Here is a 23,031-nt window from a genome sequence, read left to right as displayed (position 1 = left end):
AGTGATGGAAGTCCTTCTCATGCTGACAAAAGTTCTCCCTTCCTGGTACTGCCAGGTGCATCCTGCTGCCACACCTCCCTAGCAAGATCTGTGCCAGCAAGTTCCATCTGACCAAGGCTCTGGCACATGCCCGTGGCTCCAGCTGCTTCAAAGGGTTTTCCATTCTCATCTCAATCCAAACATGTCAGTCTTTAGCACAGATGAATTGCAATTCACCTGCTAGGCCAGGTTCTGATTCCCTTTTTAACTACTTCTCCCAGTGACTAAAGAAAACATGAGATCAACCCTTGGGCAGGAGAACATGCTGGAGAAGAGAGAGAGGAGCCCTATCTCAAGCTGAATCTATCTCATGCTATGGTCTAAGAGAACCTGCTCCTGCTGTAGCTCATGACACATTTAAGCTGGGCACAGCAGAAGGATTAATGATTGAATTTCAGTTGTTAAATGTGAAGGAAGCTGTAAATGTGTCATGTGCTGGATCAGATTCCTGGCTGGGACGTATTGCTTAGGGGGGAGGATCCCCAAAAAAGACAGGCATGAAACATGGAGAGAAACTCATCTCACCTAACTTTTAATGTCCTTGTGAGCCAACCAACTTTTATTCCTGCTATGGTGAGGGGAGTTTTTTGAAAAGAACCATTTGAGATACATATTGAGCTACACCCTGTAGTTCTGTAGTGGTTTTGCTTTGTTAATTTGAGATTTTAATGTTAATGCATTAATGAGTGTGGTGGGCTTAGTCTTGGTTAATTATTAGTGTACTCATTTATTTTTTGTTGTGATGTAGGATTAGGAGAAAGGTAAAGTAGATTTAAAACACTAAAAGGGTATAAAGAAAAGTTTATTAATAGTAACTAAAAGAAAGAGTAATAAGAATTGGAATAAAACCTTTAGGACACTTCTCTTCCCCCCACAATCTTTCCTTTCGCAATGGCAATGTAAAGAAACAAAACCTAAAATTTCACTCAGTTTACTATTTCTAAAATAGTCTCTTTTGTTAATGTTATGGAGACTTCTCTACAAGAAAACAGTTTTCTCGTGGTTCTCTCTATGAATAGAAACTGGAGAAATCTGCCATCGTGAAATTCCTCTCATTTTCTGCAGGTTTTTCTCACAGTTGTGTTTATGGGCCATGTAAACTTGTGGGGTACTGTTTTGAAGATGAGTTGTTTCAAGGCAAAAGTTGTCATTATTTACTTCTGAAATTATTTTCCTCTTAAGGGCACAAGACCTTTATTACTTTTATCTCTTTCTCTGTTTAAACTTTTCATAGGATTACAGTCACTTTAACATTTGCTGACTTCACTATGGAGGCCTTTGCTCCATATCTACAATTTTAATACTTTCATCTCTCTATAAGTTTATGTGTTATAGGGAAAAAGAGCCTTTTTTCATATCTTTACAAGAAGATTTCAGCCTAAAACCAAAGGTATCTCCTCATTTCCCCTGTCTGGGATTGCTTCTTCATTGACTTTGGTGTCTTCATGCTGTTGGTTGGACTCGATGATCTTTAAGGTCTCTTCCAACCTGGCCATTCTGTGAATTCCTTCACATTGTCTGCCTTTTTGTTCCTTCTCTCACTAGAGGCAGGATTGAAGCATTGAAAGATTTAATATTTTGTTTGGGGCTTGTAGATGATTACCTGGCCCTGTAAGTTTGTGGTGGGACCTGCGGCTGGGGGGGCTGATGGCCTCTCCTCTGCCCTGCCCGGTGGTTGTGGGTGAATATTTAATGGTGGGGCAATCTTGGCTGAGCCAGCCTGGCCCAGGGCAGCTCCAGGGGCTGGCAGGTCCAGTTTGGCCCTGCTCAGAAGCAGCAAGATGTCAGAAATGGCAGCCAGGCCCAACACTGGCCCTGCAGCCTCTCCTTCCCTACCAAAAACCAACTGGGGGGAAGACACCCCAGGAAAAGGGTCCAGGCCAGCAGCAAAAACCACCCAACCCTTGTTACCTCTATCAGCCAGAACAGAAAAAAAAATCCTGGGTTTTCTTCATCTTTAACATGTGTTTTTTACAAAAACACATGAACTTCCCAGTAGCTAAAAACTTTACATCACTTCCATGAATGCCTCCCATACAAAACCACCACAAGTTCCTACTTCTCTTCCTACACCATAAAGGGAGCACAGGGAGACAAGCTCAGCTGTATCTGTATTTGATGCAGAAGTTCACATCTGACCTAGTAAATTGACATTTGGATTTTAGCTACTGTTCCACCCCCAGACAGGCAGTGACTGGGAAGGAAGGCAACCCAAGAGCAGAGAGACATATGGTGAGAACCAGAAAGAAAGCCAGACTGCTGGAGCAGGCACCTGGCCTGCATATTTCCTCTAAACCACCCTGGCTCAAACACCTTCTGTTTTATAAAACAGGGAAGGATTCCTGCCCATGCATTTTCATTCCTTAGCAGCCATTTCTGCCCTGCCATTTCCTCAGGACAGAGTCGCCCAAACCTTGTGCAGAACAACCAAACCAACAAAATCACTGCTATTTCTTTCTGAATGAACTTACCATTAATTCTGGTGGGAAGATTGGCTCCTGGGTGGGATCCAGTGGCTGGAACTCAGAAGAATTGAACAGGCTGGAGGATGTCATTGTCTGTGACAGAGAAAATGCAAGTGGCTAATGACTGAGGAGAAAACTCTCCACATATAACCATAACTCATTCCTCTTTCAACTCAAATCCCTGTTACTATTTTGCTGAGCAAAATATGGCAAACACAGCAAAATGATGTCACCTGATTCAGCATTTAAGGTCCTCCAGTTATATTTTTCTGATTGCCCTGCATGTCTTGTCAGAACCCTCAACCCTGAGCACACTAATACATTTTAATCGATCAAAAGTGACATCCCTTTCACACTGGCATGTTAAATCATGTCAAACATAACTTTTCTGAGGTAGGCTCTTCTGACCATAAAATATAAAGTAGTCTAAATTGCTTTGCACAGATATTGCTAAAATAAAAGTATTGGGCTTGGGCATGCAATGAGCCAGATCTAAGACTTTAAAACATCAGAAATAAAGGGAAAAGTACTAAAAGTACTAGTTGAGAGGCACCTTACCACACTGTCTTCTTTTCCATTCATGCAGCAGCCTGGACCCTTGGCTTTTCCTCCACAGCAGCCCCCATTCTGAAGAAGAAAAAAGCACACTCCAGCTATTCTAAACATAGTCATAACATTGCAACTTTTACAGAATATAGTCCTCCTTTTTTATCAATCACCAGATTTCAGAAATTTGCAGTCACATTTTTCATTAATAAACTGCTTGAAAGAAAGGACTCCAAGCAGTCTTAATTGTTGAAGTATTCCATGCAACACTGGATGCTTCCTAAAAACCAACCCACAGAAATTCCCTGAAAATTTCTGGTAATGAATTTCATTATAGTCTCTGCTTCCTAAATTTATTTTATACTCACACTACCTTAAGCACCAATTTCTTCTTTCCATTCCTTCATTTGTTTTGTACCTAGACTGATACATACAATGGGATTAACTTTTTCCCCCTCCAGATATTCCAAAAGATTCCAGTTGTACAGTTTTTGAACAGAGAGGAAATTGCTTCATTCATCACTGGGTGGCAAAGTTTGAGAAAGATCAGAGTGGAGAATTTAGACCTGTTTTCACAGAAAATGTATCACTTCAGGGCACCAGAAGCTGGTAAGACATTGCTTACAGTTGTCACCATGCTATTTGACAGAAGGGTTGCTCCTTGCAGACTCAGAAGGAACATTTTAAAACCCACTTCATGGTGGCCACTCATGCTTATTGGGACATAGACAGCCACAGCATTTTCCAAGAGACAGACAGCAAAACCAGCTCAGAGAATTCTGAGTATCTGCACCACAGCAGAGCCAGAGAGGCGACTAACACATCAAAGCTCCAATGCTATATTGAAAATTGAGATTATGGGTCTTAACATTCAGCTTACCACGGTATTTTCCTTCCCACTAAGACAGCACCCAGTGCCATTGACAACTTTGCCACAGCAATTCATGTCCTGTGGGAACAAAAACTGTTCTGAGAAAAAATGTGCAGATTCCAAGGAAATTAAATAGGTTTGATCCCCTTTAGAGATAAATATCCAAAACAGAAGGAAGGTGCCAACCACAGATGTGTTTCTCTTGCCAATGCAAGGCAATATCCTGCAGTGTCATGCCCACTGTGCTGATAAACTTCTTGTTCTGGTTTGGAACTACTCTGACCATTCAACAATTAGTTCTGGAGCTGTGAGGAGACACCCAGAGAAGGCTGAAAGCACACACAGTACAATACCTATACTCCACCACAGAGACCATCTGTCTTTGTTTTTGATCTGAATCCTATTAGTTTCATTTCTCGAAATGATCTTTTACTGGCAGAGGCAAATAGCAGATGCCTCTTCACATTCTACTTCTAATCACAAATCTGTTGATCTCTATCAGAGGTCAATAGAAGGCCACTGTTTGTGCTATGTAGAGTCCCTTCCTCCCCCTGGCATCTCCTTATCACACTGAAGTGCCCTCAGTGCCTGGTATGCAAGTCAGAATGCCACAGATGTGATCCTTGTTCCAGTTCTCTGAATCCTCTTCTGTTCTGCAATACCCTGCTAGAGATGAGAGGAGCAGAACTGCACACAGTACTCAAGGGTAGGAAGAGCTATGGCAGTGTTTTCTGCTTTGTATCCCATTCTATTCTCCAATCTCTCAGGTTCATAAAATCCTTCAGAAATTCCTCAAAGCCAGTTCCTGCTTCCACTACCCAAGCTTTATATCTGTTAGCTTATTTTCTCATATCCTTACTAACACTCTTTTAAACCACATTTAGGGATAGGTGCAACAGCCTTTCTTCCCACCACAGGTCCCAGGACAACTCCTCAACAGTGACCTCCCTCCACTGCAGAAACATGCCATTTTTCCTCTACTGCCTTTTAACCAATCTTTCATACTTACAGAGATCTTCCCTCTTAACCCCTACTGTCTTTAAAAGCCTTTGGTGAGACACTGTGGAAAGCCTGTTGGAGATCCAAGTAGGCTTTTATCAGCTGGGTTTATCAACCATTTGTAATGGATCTCACTCCTGCTTGTATTCTCATTTGTGGACTGCAGTTCTGGATAATAAAATGAAATTATTGGGCATCACTGTAAATTCTTTCCTTTTGATATTTAATACCAGTGTAGACCCATGAGTGGCTGGCAATCACTGAAGTACATAATGATCTACTCCTCTTCACAGCCTCCAACACTCTTTCAGGTACAAAGGGACTAAAGAAAACTCATGGCAAAGCTTCATCCTGCACCCAAACCAGAAGAAGAATTCTGGGAAAGAGCTATAAAATAGTGACTTCAGCTTCTTTACAGAGCTATTCCTGCTCTGCAGCTGATCTTTTAAAAATGCAAATTCCTCCACAGCATGTCCCTACCAGTGCAACATACCCTCACATATTGTCCACACCAGGATCAGCTGCAGGCTGTATTCTGCAGAGAGGGTGAGCTTTTCTGAGACTTACAGAAAAGAGTTACAGAGTCTGATTACCTGTGATCCAAATAGAGACCATCAGATGGATCTTATTTAGGTGTCCCCAGCAAGTGGAGAGAGTAAAGGGTTTACACTATCTGAATTATTAACACATGAATCAGACAAACAGAGGTCAAGAGTTGGAGCTGGGCTGTTGGAGCATATTTATTTCCTTCCTCCCCATTTGAGTTCATGGCATGTTTCAATAACAGAGAGAAAGACAGCCAATTTTCCAGTTTTTTTTAAAACATCATCTAAAGACACTTACTTTAGCAAATGTCCTGTATCCTTCCAGGATGGGTCTGTAGCCTGTACACCGACACAAGTTCCCTGCATTGCCAGAGCAAAAGGATAAGGATTTAGTGTCATTTGGCTAAAAATTTATCTTCTTTTAAAACATTCTGTTGTTTCTCACAAAAACTTGTCAAATCTTGATACAGCTAATGAAAAAACTGGGAGGAGGAAAATTTCATTAAGAACCTTGCAACAACCCTACCATTCTTTTTTGTTGAAATTTAAACTGAAATTCATTTAGAACTAATTCAATCTGTCTTATTCAGTATTCATTTATCTCAATTGTGTGAGTCTTATCAGTATACCAACTAGTCTGTCTCCTGAATTACACAGAGATTGCTTTCTCCTGCATCATCATTCCTCTCAGATCACTGCTGGAAGCACAACAATGACTCTAACTCAGCAGCAACAGCAGCCTCTCACAGGATTTACACAGTTGGGTTCTGCCCCACTGCATCATTGCATGTTGCTGTCTTGGTCCTTGACTTGAGGACATGTTCTCTGTCACCTCTGCAGGCTCTTGTGACAGCAATGAATAAACAAGGACCCCTCAAGGACAGGCCACCTTTTGGGCTCCTAATCCCAGACTGAGGCCACTTGCCCCTGCTTACGAACTACGATGTTCACTTCACGGCACCTTGCTGTTCTCCAAGTGAAAAAGCTACTTCTTAACCTCACAACCATCAGCTGTTTTTAACAAAATACATTAAACAATGGTGCACCTCCATCCCAGTGGGTGAAGCAGATGTAATTAAAGCAGAACAGGTTGCACCCCTGCAGGGCTGTGAATATTACCTTGGAAAGCATCTTCAATGTCCTCCATGTGGGGCTCGGGGTTGTTCCGAAGCAATGTGTACATGGACATGACAATGCCTGGAGTGCAAAAGCCACATTGGGACCCATGGCTTTTTGCTATTCTCTCCTGAGGTAAAGTAAAAACCACGATTAGCCCATAATATCAAGGTGAGGTCATTGTTATGCCTGTTCCTATTATATTCCTATTAAAAGCAAGACCCAGTATCACAGAGGAGCTAAGATTATCATCAGATGTTCTCTGGTCAATTAATCTATGAGACAGCCTTCAAAGAGGAGAGCAGCTTGAAAAGTTTGCACCTAGATATTTATTATATTTGCAGAGTGCCCCATGGCAGGAAGGAATGATGAATTTGACTCCATGTTCTTAGAAGGTTAATTTATTATTTTATGATACTATATTATATTAAAGAATACTGTACTAAACTATAGTAAAGAATACAGAAAGGATACTTACAGAAAGCTAAAAAGATAATAATGAAAACTTGTGACTCTTTCCAGAGCCCTGACACAGCTTGGCAGTGATTGGCCAAAGAGGGAAAACACTCACATCAAAAACTAATGAAACAATCACCTGTTGGATAAGCAAACTCCAAACACATTCCAAAGCAGCAAAAGACAGGAGAAGTAGATGAGATAATATTGTTTTCCTTTTCTCTGAGGCTTCTCAGCTTCCCAGGAGAAGACTCCTGGGCAAAGGGATTTTTCCAGAAAATATGACTGCCACAGGCTTTGAACTCAAAATGAGACTGAAGGACACTAGAAGATTCCAAGGAGATCAGGAATTCTTCAGATTTACCATGCTAGCAAGCTTTGGGTTACCTGCCTAGACCTGACTTTGAATTTCAAAACTTAGCTGTCCGAATCTTCACACTGGGGGAAAGAAGACAAACAAAGGCCAGACTGGCTGCCATCCATTCAGGCAAGGCTGCATTCTAATACCTTGCTAGAAGAACAAGGATACACATTCCTACTTTGAGACTCCAGAAACATCACTGAACCAAAACTTCAGTACAGCAGGGAAGGTTCCTAACTATGCAAGATCAGAAACCAAAGTCATTCATGGAAGGCCATAGGAGAGCCCAAACCTATCCCAGATTTCCTAGCTCCAGGTCATTAGATTGGCTTGCCTCACAACATCATTCTTCCCAGGCCAGGATGGGGACCAAATACAGCCATGCAGCCCAAGGACAAAAGCACTGGCAATTCAGCCAGGACAGCATGAGTTAACCTGTTAGGGGCAGAACAGAGCTGTAGCTTTGCCTCAGGAGTTTGACTCTGTCACTTAGCCATTCCTGCAGGTATGGATTGCTCATGTGGAGAGTCAGCCCCACGGCTTTAGGGGAGGGCCCAGCGTCCTGGAGCAGGTTTAATTAGCATAAGAAAACATGCATAGAGGGGTTTCAAGTTACCGGTATCAATAGCTTACCTGGGCTGGGTGCAGCCTGGATTTTGTGTTTCCTATGCCTTCAACAGTAGTCACTGCCACGTGATGCAGGGCACAGACAGGGAAGAGACAAGCATTGGCAGTATGGTGGCTAAAACACCACATTAAGGTCATTTCATTTGACAGTGCTGCTCAGCAAAGGAAAAAAGGAACAGGAGCAGGGAAGAATACTCGGAAGCTACAGCAGTGAACACAACTGGAGCACTTAAGTAGACGTGATACCAGAATTAATTGCAAGCCAAATCCTACAGCACCCAGTCATCCAAAGTTCTAACCAATTTCCCTTGCAGTTTGATCCTGGCATACATCATGGGATTTCACCTAGATATAGCAACTAGAAACATCCTTGCTGCACATTAGGATACAGAACCCATAGAAGTAATTTATGGGGGCAGACTACAAATATCAAGATGTTGTGCAGCTGGATGCTTGCAAAGTTACATAACAGCCTACTAGGGTTTTTTTGTTTTTTGTTTTTTTTTTTTCCTTTTAGCTAGAAAGCTGTTTCTAGATGGTAAACATGGGGGAAAAGTCTAGACTGAAGGTAAAAGAGATTAATGTTGCCAAAACTTGTATAAGAACTAGCTATTTTATCTCATTTCTATCAAGACAGAATAATGACCCTAAAGATAAACTTGTTCATGGCCATGCTAGTAAGCAGAACCACTCAGATAACCCAAGTTATAGTATCTCCAAGCATTATTCCAATTATATTAAAAGATTCCAGGGCTTTCTGTTCCCCACAGTAAAACTAAACTGAGGCCTGTCTCTCTATCTCATCCTCTCTTTGCATTCCCCTTTGTTTTTATTCCATTGTTTCCCCTTTCAATTAATTAAAGTGAGAACAGGAGAAAATTTTCTCTCAGGAAATAATTCTGAAGGTCACAGTACAAGTAAAGAAAAAAGTTAATATATGCTGGCATACAGAAATGAGATTATTGTCATAATACAATAACAATAAAGATTTTATCACAATAATCATTATATGGTTTCTGACAGGAAAAAGTTACATTAGAATCAGTGCAGATATTGCAAGGCACGAAGAAATAGTTCCTTATAAACATTGTGCAATGCTTTCAGAAAAACACTTTCTTATCTCAGCCTTCTGAGCTTATGTTCTGAAAGTGAAAAATTATGTTTTGGCAGAAGCATTCATTATATAACTTTATATAAAGGAAAAGAAAAAAAAGTACCATGTCTGGTATGTCAGGAACCTGGATCTGTCCCCATTTTATTTCTCTGTTTCAGAGTTCAGATTGCAAAGGATACAGGATTTTCTTCTGAAAGGGATCATATTTGGATATCATAACAGTGCAAGCACCACATCCACCTTCTCCACAGCCTAGTTTGGTTCCACACAGGCCCACTGAGAGAACAGGAATTAAGGAAAACACAAAAAGTGTTGGCACAAAGTTGCTCAAGTTGTCAGTCAAGGTTGAGCAACAAGTTCCTGCTGGAAGCAAATCACCCAATTCTTCTGCCTAATAATTTAACATAAGCAAAGTTTCAAAAGCTGGCATGTGACTATTGAGATCAACACCCAAACCCATCATAAGGACACAGCCCACACTCCAACACGCTCTCAGAAAAACAACAAAAAAAAATATCCTCAAGTGCAACAGTTCCCACTTTCCATGACTCAGAAAAGGAAATGACACAAGGGAGATAAAGCACTGGTGATTGCTGAGCAGGAGCTGTTCAGGCATGCAGCCACATCCCTGAGCCACACAGTGACATCCTCCTTCAGCACCTCCCAGCGGTGGGGCTGGACTTCTTCCTGCACCTGGTGACTCCTACCACCCAGAAGGCTCCCAGGAAGGGCAGTCACTCAGGGCTATAAGTTGCACAGTTTAGCACTGGCTGGGAGCTGCATTTGAACTGCTCACAAACTACCTGCATCTCAAAAGTCGTGGCCTGGCTACCCCATTTCTGATGGCTTGCCAATTGATAGGGACAAAACCAGCCGAGCACACTCCCCAGGAGCTTGGGTCCCATAAAATCCTAGGAGGGAGACACTGAGAGCCAGAACTCGTGGAGATGCACAGAACCCCTGCCCAGATCCCTGGGAGCCCACAGAGTGTATGGCCCAGCCTAAGCAGATTCCTCCACAGACTGCTGAGCTCATGGCCGTGCTTTAAAACCAGGAATTACATTAAATGTTCTGCAAAGGGAGCTCAAGAGAGAATTCCTTGAGTCACTACTGCTTAGGTTCCTTCACTCATTAGAAGGTCATTAGATACTATTATTCACTGCAAAGAGAATTGGCCAATGTTGAGAGACTTTTGGTGGGGTAAAAATCAGCTGATTTCACTGGCAATGGACACTGAGTTGAGATAATCAGATAACCAGCCTTTCCCTATATCACAGAGCCTCTGGAAAAGCAACAGACACTCTGATAGAGGGAACTCAATTCATCCTGACTTCACTGCAAGCAGTGTGGCACTGACTGCTTCTAGAGAATCACAGAATCATTCAGGTTGGAAAAGATCTTTAAGACCACCAAGTCCAACCATAAACATAATGCTGCCCAGTCGACCACTAAACCATGTCAGATGCAAACCTAAGGCTGCCAATCCCACAATGAAACCATGTCCTTAAAGCCACCACTGCTTTTCATAGAATCATGTGCCTGCTTGAGCAGAAATACAGCTTTCCCATGCCATGCAATGTTTCTCTTGACAACAATGCTAACCTGCCCCAATAAAACATGTTTCTCAAAGTATTCGTCTGACCCTAACAAGAATGCTCATGTAGAAGATCAGCACGTTTTGAAGGGCTCAGATTCTCTCTTTACAAAGCTGTTTGCATTAGTTATCTACAAGCTTAGACATAAAAAGTTCTAGCAGTAAGACAGGCACACCTAGGCACAAGAGCAACACCACTTACATTTCCTCCTGACCTTTATCCATCTGTGGTATACTCAGATAAAGAGGGCTGCTGATGGCTCTGCTAGAAACCTCCAAGAGCAGTGTGATTCATGTCCCTGTACCTCCTTCAGCACCCAGACAAATGGAACACAGCAGCATGGTATGGGTACACCAACACAGCTGTGAACAGTTTGGCAGATGTACTCATCCAGCTGGCCAGACAAAACCTCAGAAAACATGGAATGACACTACCAGTGGAAGCAGACCTGGTGCAGCCAGCCTGATCATCACAGTAATAGCTACTCAGCTCCTGCAGCTGCTCTGACTCATATGGTGACCAGTTTCAAGCAGGGGTGAAACGTGACTGCTTGTATCTGCTCATGTAAACATGTGCATGGGGGGAACCCCTGCCCCTGAGGCTGCCCCCTGGGCCATCTGATAAACAGCACAGGGTTATCAAGTTATGGGATATTAGCTAGCCAACAGGATGTTTTGGCCAGAAAATTCTTTATTCTTTGTGTGGAACAAACTTTCATTTCCTTCAATTTTATTTTCATCTCATTATTGCTTCCTTTCCATCATATTATGATTCTGTGAAATTACAAGGTTTTCCTTAAAGTATTAATAAATAATTTAAAGTATATTATTTAAAATCTGTTGTTGTTTAAGCCTGGAATAGCAGCTGTAATCTTTGCTAGCAAGAAATACCAGACAAGGCAAAGCAGTCCCTCTTATACTCTGTGCAAAAGCTCTGCCCAGTACTGAAGTGATAGAACAGTAAACAATTATGAAATGCTGTAGGCATTTAAAGCCTTCTGCAGTTTTTTCTGGCACTGGATACATTTCCTCCGCAGATAAGTTAGCAGGGTTGTTTCTGGATCCACATCTTTTTCCACCACCTGCAAGAAGGGAAAGATATTGATAAACACAAAATGGTTTACAACACAGATAAGTTAGTTGCAAGGGGAAAGTTTGGTCTTTCTGCAACTTCTTTTCCAAAGCAGGAAGCAAAAATCACAGATTATTTCAGCAATGTTGGTCATGTGTCCAGACACAAGGTTTCCTAGAATTTATTGTGTCAGAGGGAAGTACATGCATTACATACATCTGAGTTTTTCAGTCATGGCACACTGAGGCAAATATAAAAAACCCTTCATCAAAAACAAGACTTAGTAGTGAGAAGAGGAAGAACTGTGTTTTCTACTAAAATCTTGGGTTCCTGACACATCCCAAAGAGTGTCTCATCTTTATCGACCCTGAATAACTGAACTCTGTCCTTTCTTTTACTGTTGGGAGAGACAGAGAAAACAAGCAGCTAAACAGAATGACAGAGCACCAGTAATGGGTTTTGCAGAGAAAAAACCCCAACAGTGGAAACTGTAATGTGACAACACAGGTGCAGCAGGATGGACAGCAAGCACCAATCCTCTGAAGTTTCTCCTTCTTCCCTTGTAACATCAAATCAATCAGTATTACAGTAGTAGCCATCCTAAATGTGGGAATACAAAATTCTAAGAAAGGAAAAATTTTTGCTGCATATTTTGAGCCTCCATCTTATTAATAAACCATACTATTAGAAGTTATCCATTAGACATAAAACATTTTACTTTAACCTCTGCCCAGTGGTCAGAAACCAAAGTTCTGTCCTTGCCACAGGGCTCATCTTCCTCTTTTTCTGTTATTAATAAAGCATCAAGAAACTTCTCCAAATTCACTGTGTGCCAGAATATAATCATGTTCTTGGCTCTTATTTTATGCAAGTCCTAAGTACAATAGTTACAGTTTATTTAAATTAATCACTCCCAGTTTGAAGGGCAAATTGAAACAGGAGTCATTTGTTCAAGTATGTTTTTAACTTTCTTTTCTCAGTGATAAGAAACCTTCACAACCTCTCTGCTGCTTCAGTTTTATGCCTTTGACACGTGACATGGTAATCCTAAAGAGACAAGGTTCATACTTCCTGTTTGAGTTCACTGTTTTAGAATTAACTGATAAAATTGCTGCTACAAAACACAACTGGTCACTTTTTGCACATCTCTTTCTTTCACTGGGGATGGTCTACAAGAAAAAAGAGTCCATCCTGGTTTGGGAATGTCATATTGCAGATCATGCAGCTGCTATTCAGAGCAGAGTGACTCCATTCCCTCACCTCCTGGATGCACAGAAACAAACAAAAGCATGCAGTGGCTCTTCCATGACCACCTGGTTCAGAGTAAGCCCATACAACCCTCTGCAACACCTTGGCAAACAGACAGAGATGAGAAGGGAATTCCAAACATCCCTGTGACTGTGAGAGGACAAATGGCCTTCCAGAGCCATTCCACAGGCAAAGAGCTAGCCCCAGCAATTCCCACTGTCACACTGAGCTTCTTCCTCCTGTCTGTGCCAATGGCCATTGCAAACCCTTCCAAAGCAGCTCCCAAGATAGCCAGACACAGAGAAGAAACTTTAGAACAGCTAAAGACTATTCTGTGCTTGTATCAAAGAAAACATCTCAAGAGGTTTTCTTGAAAGAGTCCAAGAAGTGCTTGGTCATGTACTCAAACCATGCAATTAAAAGTTTGGCCCACTGGCTTCATTTCAGGAAGCAGGAACTAAAAGACAAGCCTAGTCCTTCATGTCTCACTTAACCACTCATCTCCATGTACTTTTAGAGATGTAAGAATGTGTGAAGTCCCACAGCCAAAGCTTTGCTCAACTTCATCAGAAAGGGTCTCCCAGCACGTCCCAGACAACGCACACCCTTGCTCTGTTCCAGCCAACAGCCCTGGGTTGCTACTTCAGCCACTTCAAACTACTCCACTGGAGCTGTATATCTGCAATTCTGGCAGAGCCTAGGCATCTGAGAGAGATATGGGTAAGAGTTTGGAGAACATTCTGGATTAACACAAATCTCACACATCAGAGATCAAGGAGTCATTTCTCTTCACTTCAGATTCCTGGTGGGAGGATGCTGGCTGATGTATCTCTTGCTGGGCACAGAGCAAGAATTTTTTGCTGTTCTTGCCTTTTGCTCATTGTTGTTGATGCTGGCTCGTCCTCCAGCATATCATTCCTCCAGTGGCTTGTTGCAATCTCCTGCTGTGATTTGTTCTTAAAATATTTTAAAGCCCTGTGGGTGGGGATAACACATCTTGTCTGATGCCCAGCACAATGGAATTCACAGCTCAATACCACAGTTCCTGCTCACCTCCCCCAGTGTCCTTGTACAGAAAGAAACTGAATTCCATCCTTTGCCTTCTGTGCTTGAAGGATCAGACAACTTAGATACTGCAGTTAAAAAAATAGTTCCCTTTTTGTAAGTTTTTAGTGTTTGGTAATTTGTTTTATTTTGGTTTTTTAAATGAAATGTCATATGGCAGGTTTATAAGATTGAAAGTCATATTTAGACAATTTAAAACTGGATTTACTGCATTTGGCAGCTTAATTTTTAATCAAATGCAGAAAGAAACATTGTTGAAAATGTTAGGATGGCACAGACAGTCAAATGACTCTCAAATTTATTCTGTACTGCTGTGTTTGTACTTCATGTCTGTTTGCCTACTGATTCTAGGAATTTTAAATACTCAGATCCACCTCAGCAGAGAGCCTAGCCTGGCCCTGAAGTTCTTTGTGCTTTTAAGTACCACACAACGCAGGTTCTGAAGCAGTTCCTTACACCTTTAAAGTGCATGGACTAGTCCAGAAAAATGTTGAGCTCACTTCCCCATAATTTTATGCACAAAACTTCAATCTCAATAAATATTTTGTTTTCCAGCTTCTCTACCTGCCTCTCACTAATTCAGATAACTTTGCCTTTACAACACAAAGCATCATATTTAAATTATTATTCCCAGAAAGTTAGGGGTTTTTCAGTTTAAGAGAACAAGGTAAATAGAGGAACAGATGGAAAGTGAAAACAAACTTTCCCATTTTACCAAAAATGTGCTAAACTTTCCATCAGTTGGGGTCTGTAAATGAGAAGTAGGTGCTTTCCTGATGGACAAGCTCCCAATAAATCACTAATCCCTGGTCACTGATTAAATTTCAAGAAGAGAAAGTGAAAGGTTTTAACCAGATTGCCACACAGAAGTCAGAACAACCACATGCAAAGGTCCCCTAAGACATTAAAATCTGTGAATGTGTAATTCCTGAAGACATTGAGAGATTTCAAATTCATTTATTAGGAGAAAGAATTAGAGCACAGATGAACAAACTGAATATAACCACACAATGTAAATTTGTTACTGCTCATGAGAACACTTTGTTGTGCTTTAAGCCAGCACACTGAAAGCTCCTAAGTCTCTGTTTATGTAAACCCAAAGGTTCACAAAGCTCAGAAAAATCCTGTATTTTAGCTGGTCCCATCAGCAATCAAATACAGACTTTGGAAGTGGTAAGAGATCTAATGTGGCTTCCAGCATAGATCCTCCCCTAGCATTCAGAATAGAAATAGAAATATTGACTCCACTCGTGTTTAAACTAAAATTAAATGCTACATATGCATGAGACAGACTTCTCAGCAAAGGGAAAAAATTTGCCTTCATTAGCTTTAAATTGATCATGCTGATTTGCATTCTAGTCCAGGCAGACTATTAAGATGACTTTGAGTTAGTAGTGTGCCAAGCTATATGCCCAGTGAAATAAACAGTCCTGAATGTAAAGTATGCTCAGCTGCTCCAGGGAGACTTTTCCTTGACAACAGTGCAGGCTGGGCTAATGTGAGAGAGAAGGAATTGCTGCAAACCATGTCCCTGTCTCACAAACCACCTCTTGGCATGTGGTTTTGTACAGTGACAGAATGTCAGCAGCCCATTTGCAATGTCAAGCTGTCATGAATTCACACAGCAGGAACCCTTCCCACTGGCCATGTTACCACACTCTTTGCAGTGAATCAACTGGAATATTTAATCAGGATCCCAGATGGATGGAGCCATATCCTAACATAGAATCATACAATATACTGACTTGGAAGAGACCCACTAAAACCATCAAAGCTCACCTCCTGGGCCTGCACAGGACACCCCAAGAATCCCAACAGGTGCCTGAGAGCATTGTCCAAATACTTCCTGAAGTCAGCCAGCCTTGGTGCTGTGACCACTGCCCTGGGAAGCCTGTTCCAGTGCCCAATCACCCTCTGGGTGAAAAACCCTTCCATAACCTCCCCGATGGATGCTGTCTCCTCAGGTCCTGCCACTGGTCACCATTAAGAAGATATTAATGCTTGCCTCTCCACTTGCCCTCTTGCTACCTGCTGTTCCAGCAGAATTGCACTTCCAGGTATTTCCCACCACTCCTTCCATCACATCACCTTTCATGTGCAGCAATGTCCCAACAAACTCCACCCACACTGCCACAGATCAGAGTGCCCCATGAGTCCAATTCTCTCTCTTAAACCTGTGTCTGGTAGGGCTGTAACTTGAGCCATTTTAGCAACACACACAAAGAAAGGAATAGGAAAAAAAAAAAAGCCACTGGAGGCTCTGGGTAGAGCAAGTGAAAACTTCTCCTGTACCAGAACTGCCTGCTCCATGGGGCAGTGGGAAAGGATGCTAAGAGAGCTCTGACATTCAAATAAGTTGGTACCATTGGTAATATTAATCAGCCCTTGGCGTTTGTTTGGTTTTGTTTTTTTCAGCCAAGCTGCCAAGATGACACTGTGATAAAACCCTTTGCACATGCACACAGTCAGGCTTCTCTAAACAGAACAGCAGTTCCATAAAAATTGCTGAACTGCAACAAGGCCAGTGTCACTCACAGCAGGTTTATTACCTGCAGGACACAGCAAGGACAGGCAGAGGATTCAAAATTAGCAGGTTGTTTTCTGCTGATGGCCTTCAGGGCCTACTCTGCCATTTCTCCCCTTCTCTGCCTCACCCCACGTGCATAAAAGAAAGTCCCACAAGGCCAGCTCTGGACTTTGACTAATAGACACTTTCATGTGTTAGCAAAAAGTTTTCTCCAGGATGAAGGACTTTACTAACAATTTATACAGAGCAGTGCTCTTGTAATAACTGAACACTAGCTAGTGCTGAAGCACCACTTGTAACTGCATGCAGGAATTTGTTTATAAACTCTTCATACCTACCATGAGAGTCCTATTGGTTTCGAACCTCTGCTGATCTGGCGCCAGAATTACAATTCTCTCTTATTAGGGCATACCAGGGGGGAAAAAAAAAAAAATCAAACAAGGACACTTGGTTTGTATCAGGGTTGCCAACACATTTGTGGCAACCTCCTAATGTAAGAACTAAAAAGTTCCAAGTTCACTCTCTACAAATTGAAGTTCACAAAAGAGGTATCTCACAAAAATTTCACAAGGCAAGAAGACAACAAGCTAATGATGTGCCACCTGTTCCCACCACAGCAGAATTCACCAGATAAAATTCTCAGACCATCCTATGCCACAATTTCAATTACCAGACTCAATCAGCTAGTTACAATTAACTTGGAGTTTCAAGTTTTCTTCTCTTTTTAGAAACAAGGAATGGCTGATATGGCAATTAACACATATGAACCACTACTAATCAGTGTGAGCAAAGCTTTAGTTGTCACCCTTCTCTATAAAACCTCAGAACCAAGCCTGGGCTCTACATCAGCATTACATTTAACAACTCCATGACTAACTTTTACTGTACACTAGATAAACTTTGTTCTTCAGTAAACTGTTAATATATCAATAAAACAAAACATTCATATCAAATCCACTAGTGTCTCAGAAAGTTCTAATTCCAATCCAGTTTGGGATACAAAGTCATAACTAAAACCTTTAATTGTTGCTACACTCTCATCCACATTAGACAACTATGAAAAAGCAAAAAAAGCAAAATGAATAGTAATCCTGTGTTGGTCTGTAAGGCAGGGCACAGAGCTTTTTAAACAACCGAGAGAATTGTGATCCCTCAAGGGATTAAAAATGAATTGTCTAGCCCAAACCCAGTACAGTGCCTGATTTACACCCCTAAGCAGTGCTCAGGGAAGGTTTGCAAAGTCTTGGCTCCACACCAATGGACAAGCAACCCTGCCCTCTTCCCTTCCCAGCAGGAAGCTGCTTTGGCACAAGTTCCCTGTGTCTGGGCAAGGGGAAGGCAGCACTGAGCTGAGCTGAGTTCAGACACAGAACTAACTTGGTAGTTGGTCCAAGAGTCAGCTTTGACTTTTGTTACAAGCCTTTGAAGAGGCAAGGCTGCATTGCTAGCCGGGCAAAGCCCAAACTGAGGAGAGGGGGCTCTGGGACAAGCTGTTCAAATGTGTCCATCACGTGCAGTGAGCACCCCAGCCTCCTGTGAGACACAGTCACTTCTCAGGTTATTGCCAGGAATCTGTGTCAGTTAATGGGCTTTCATTCTGAAGAGTTTTTTAGCTTCTTAAATGGAAATGGAATAAACATTTTTATAAATCCCTTTCAAAAACCAGATGTTAGAATTACTTATTGATGAATTATATGTGGATGCTTTCATTTGAGTTAAATTTTCCAGATCTGTTGTAAATACTGAAATTATTTCTAGTAGAAATGCCTGTATTCAGCAGTGCACTTATTTAAAAGTAGTTACGTCAGAATTGTAGTAAATTATTGCCAACAAATCTGAACTGTACAAGGAATATTATGTAATTGTGCTACCCTTGGAATAATTCACAAGGTAAACTCAAAGAAGAGAAAAAGCCCTTTAGCAAAGCAACATGTAATCTTCACAATTTAATACTTAAAAGTCATGGAATATGTATTCTTATCAGAAAACTTAAGAAGAGGAAAAAGACGACTAGAAAAGTAAGTAATGAAGCCACAACCCAGGAGCAAGCTGGACAGAAAGCTGGAATCTTCCTTACCTTTTTACCATTCACAAAGAAAACAAGTTCATCCCCTGCCTTGCTGGGAGCCATTCTGCACACCTTCCAAACTCCACTCCAACAGGGCCACAGAGCAGCCTTGGGAGAGCAGCCCTACTCCCCCCAGCAGAGTGAGCACCAGCCCCACCACAGGTGACCCGAGTCTGCCTCCACAGTGTTTGACTGGATTCTTGCACCAGTGCCCTGTGAAAGCCCATATTATATAAAAGGCAATGGAGAGGCGTGCCAGCTGCCTGTGGTTGGTGCTCCTGCAGCCCTAATGACAGCAGAGGAGCTGGAACCAGCAGAGTGACCCGCCCCCTTTTATATAGCAGAGGATCACAATTCAGCTGCATTCCCTTTAGATGATCCTGCCAGGCTTGGGGCACTGCTGTGTGCCACCAGCAAGGAATTCACGGGGTTTTGCAACGCAATGCAAACTTCAGGGGAGGGAGGGGGCGTTCTCCCAGCTATCCCTCACCAAATATTGACAAGAAAAAGCTGTTTCCCTTGTTCTGTGCACAGCCATCCACCTGGCATTCACCACAAAGAGATCTCCAATGACAGCACCTGCTTATTTAAAAAACTCCTTGATACGTGCACATCTGCTGCTAGACTTTCCGCTATTTTTCCTTGCAGGTTTAAAGCTGCAGTACCCTCTACCTGGGAGGATATGATTTAAACAGGAATGTGTTTGTCCACATAAAAGCAGTTCTAGAGAGCTGGCACTCTGATCCAGTACCTCTTTTGAGGTGCTGGGCTGACCATAATGTTTATACTGAGCTCTTAAAGCATTTAGTCTTACCTGTTTTGGCTTAATCCTCACATCCTGGCTCCCTCGTGCGTGTTACCAGTGAAATGCAGAGAAAAACCAAGGACTTTTTGTCTTCCATTTCCCTGGTGGTGGTTTCTTCTGGCTTCTCCATAACACAACCACATATTTTGCATGAAGCCTTCCTGTTTATTTCTTCCAAAGCTGTTGGCAGAATCATCCACATGATGGCAGAATCCATATGACAGGCATTGGTTCAATGAACAAGATATGTGAACAGCTACTTCCAGTTTAAAATTCCACCACAAAGCAGCACAGTTCCAAAGTCTCATGGAAGTTTGCTACCACTGAACCTTATCCTGTCTGCTCTGTTCTGATTCTTGTGATTTTGCTTTCCTTCTTCAGTTTCGGTTATTTTTTTATTAGGTTTTTTAATTATTTCTTTTAAATACCTAGGAAAGCACTATATCAAAGTCTTCTTCTCAGGAACCTCTCCAAATAATTAATAAGATAACAAACCCTCATTAAATTACAAATTTCAGAAATAGTCCTTCAGTATTACAAAACATTTCACAGTGAATACAATACATACATTATTTTTACCAGCGTTTATCTTGTGTCTCATCCATTCTGTTTCCCAGTCTATACCCTAGAAAAACTATTTCATAACTAGTGTCAAACACCTTTTCAGCCTTCTTTACAGGCATTTCAGTTTGCTGAAAGCAGAGTACACAGGAAAATTGTGCTTAAAACCAGCTGCCTTAATCTATATTTTCAGTGAAGTTGTGCATAGCTGAACCAGTGCTGACACCTATTGTCTGGCACCTCCCACTTTGCAATACCAGAGTACCAGAAAAAACACTTTTCTCCAAGTAATCTTAAGCTCTGTTGCTTGGTATTTCTGTGAAAATTTACACAAGCACTACCCTCACGTAGCAAGCTTCAACCTCAAAATTAGTGTACACAAGGTTACTACTCATTAATAGTTTTGTAATATTTCGAATAACAATTGTTACTCATAACCACAATTAACAGGTTATTACAGCAATCTTAAAGCAACTAGCCATTACAGCATTAACACCAAAATCAAACTTGTTTAGTTTCCTAATCTGTGTTTTCCATAATGCAGTTCTTAGGTTTAAAGAACAAATAATATCATCACTTTTTAAAGGAAGCCCATACTCAAATTTCTGCTTAGCCTTGGTGATAACATTATAGGTAAAACTATTTCTTTCTGCTAAGTCAGTAAACAGCCCCTTATGATATTCCATCACAGGAATTTGATCCATCAACCTACTATATACCCAAGACAAAACTAAAAATAAATACAGCCATGATCATAATCTCTATTTGTAGATTACTTGGTAATTTAAAACTTCAGACCTCATCTCAACAGAGTGACTGATCACACACCACCAAATTCACTTATTCTCTCATCACCCTGATGGGATAGTCTATTACTATACCCATTTCAAAGGCAGAGAATCAAGACATACAGAACAGGAATTTTCCTAGTGCTCTAAATAACTCTGGAGCATGAGAGTGTGTGCTGTTGAAATCTCTTGTCCATTTCTTGAAATCCCACCTGCTCTGAAACAACAGAGGATTACGAGAAATCAGAGAAAAGAAAGTGAAAGCTAAAAAAAGCCAACTCACAAAACCCTCAACACAGAACTTCCTCAAGTGAGCTAAAATAGAAAAGTTTCCTCAATCAAACAAAAAATTAGTTATTAGACAAGGTATTCTGACTTACCAGTCAGATAAAGTCTAGCAGGTTTCCCATTTTAGAAACCATGCCTTTGCCCATTAACAACTCTGAGATGGAAATGTTTTAGAACTTCAAAATTCCTTGCAGTTTCATTCACTCACTAAAGAGCTCAGGAAGCAGTTGATATTAGTCAAGAATATATATATTTCTTTTTTTTAAAGCAGCTGACTTTCCTCATTCTGACTGGTTAATCCTGCAGACCTGGCTGTTGCAATCATAACAATAATAATCATCTGTTCTGCAAATGATCACGTGTAGCTCAATAAATACAGTGAAATTTATGGAAACACTACTCCTGCCAGGAGTTAACTGCCAGAATTAGGTAAATGGATGAAAGTCCAACAAGGAAACAATGCCAGGGGTAATAAAGGAAGAGATTTAAAACAAACAGAAGTGAGAAGATTTGTTGCTCTGTTCTCACGTTCCTCTTTCCAGGTAACAGGAAAGAAGAAAGTACAGCTGACTCTGAAGATAATTCTATGAAGGGATTTATGAGGAGCAATTTTTAAAGCAAATAGAAAAGAGAACAGAGTCCCAAGTCAGTGCTTTAATGCAGTAACCCCTGTATCAAGCTTCCAGGGTCTGCACACACTGTGTGCCCACTGCCTCTCTGGAGCCACTGCTGCTAAACCAACTTGGACAGCATCTTCCCCCTGAAGTGGAAATAACCTGTTTGCTTTAGTTCTGATGATCCCTCTTCTCTTGGCTCACATATCCTTTGTGGGGACACACTGGACTCTCTTCAGGGAGCTCAAGAGGTCTCCACCTGCTGTTATCAGGGTCAGCCACAAAGGCATACAAGGTTAATTAGAGCTGTGCACACCATCTCTTGCTTCTTAAAAATTCCTTTTTAGAGCCTCAGCTATTGGTGGTTGTGGCTTTTGTTCTGAGTGTTCTCTGTATGAGTTTTAAAAACCCCAGAACATCATAGAGGAATGATTATAAATTGAGTGTAAAGACAGAGTGTGTTGCCTGAGGATGTTTGTTCTTCTCTTTGGCACCACCTATCAGCCACTGGTGAAGACAGGTTCCTGAAAGAAGTGGGCCTCTTATCTTACTGGATAGGGATATTCATTCTTTGCTGCCAAAGTCTCCAAAAAGAGCTCAAAGAAACAAAACCATTGGGGATCCTAATACAGACAGTAAACTTAACACTCTACAATAACAACACACTCCAAAAAAACCCAGCCAAACACAAAACCCAAAAAAAATAGCTCCACCTAAAATTGCAAAAAGCAATTATATTCATGCACTTTCCTGTGAGGGGTCTAAATTCCCTTCTGGTTAGAGATAGACATTTGAGAAAGATCATCGTTACAAAGCAAATATAAATTTGATTTCCCCATTGAGATTTGTGAGTGGATACTAGCTCATTATTCATGAATCACTAATCATCCAGTGTTCAGCTTCTAATTGTACAAATATTGTCTAATTATCCAGATTTATTGCATGAATTATGATCTCTTCACCTGCTTCTGAAGATGGGTGGAGTTTAATTATAGCTCTTTTCTTTGTCCTACCACCTGTCTTCCTATGAGAGCAAGAAATGAGCAAGGTTAGCCAATGCAGCCTTCTGTTGAGGAGTCCTGGTTGTCACTATTCATCACAATAATTAGTAGAGCATGACTTATTTCAATTAATTCCATGTTTCTTCCATTGCCTACTTCCAGTGGGCCAAAGGATGTTTCAGATATCTGACCTGAAAAGCAACTTCTTTTCAAGCAGGCTTGTTCATGTGTGTTCCTTGTCTTCAGGAGCACCAAACTTGA

At 41.4% G+C, this 23,031-nt stretch overlaps 1 protein-coding gene across 3 annotated transcripts in view; it reads right to left on the bottom strand.

Moving 5' to 3' along the window:
- The window catches only part of XDH (xanthine dehydrogenase), a 51,906-nt gene extending 30,518 nt beyond the window's left edge, over window positions 1–21,388 (bottom strand). Inside the window, exons 1-10 of one of the 3 annotated variants that reach the window (XM_059840720.1) lie at window positions 21,248–21,388; window positions 19,528–19,698; window positions 11,758–11,815; window positions 9,319–9,415; window positions 8,032–8,140; window positions 6,585–6,711; window positions 5,764–5,825; window positions 3,931–3,999; window positions 3,063–3,131; window positions 2,511–2,597 (exon numbers count right to left, since the gene is read on the bottom strand). In XM_059840720.1, coding sequence (XP_059696703.1) covers window positions 2,511–2,597; window positions 3,063–3,131; window positions 3,931–3,999; window positions 5,764–5,825; window positions 6,585–6,711; window positions 8,032–8,140; window positions 9,319–9,356 — 561 coding nt within the window. In that variant the 5' untranslated portion in view covers window positions 9,357–9,415; window positions 11,758–11,815; window positions 19,528–19,698; window positions 21,248–21,388. Of the gene's footprint in view, window positions 1–2,510; window positions 2,598–3,062; window positions 3,132–3,930; window positions 4,000–5,763; window positions 5,826–6,584; window positions 6,712–8,031; window positions 8,141–9,318; window positions 9,416–11,757; window positions 11,816–16,983; window positions 17,043–18,722; window positions 19,002–19,527; window positions 19,699–21,247 lie in introns of those variants that run through there. The other 2 variants (XM_059840718.1, XM_059840719.1) reach the window with 2 other exon arrangements.
- Between the last annotated feature and the right edge of the window lie 1,643 nt (window positions 21,389–23,031).

Source organism: Haemorhous mexicanus, chromosome 3 (assembly GCF_027477595.1).
Source record: "Haemorhous mexicanus isolate bHaeMex1 chromosome 3, bHaeMex1.pri, whole genome shotgun sequence".
NCBI lineage: Eukaryota > Metazoa > Chordata > Aves > Passeriformes > Fringillidae > Haemorhous > Haemorhous mexicanus.
The sequence above is the reverse complement of the archived record's forward strand: the minus strand, read 5'-3'. Positions and strand labels throughout refer to the sequence as shown.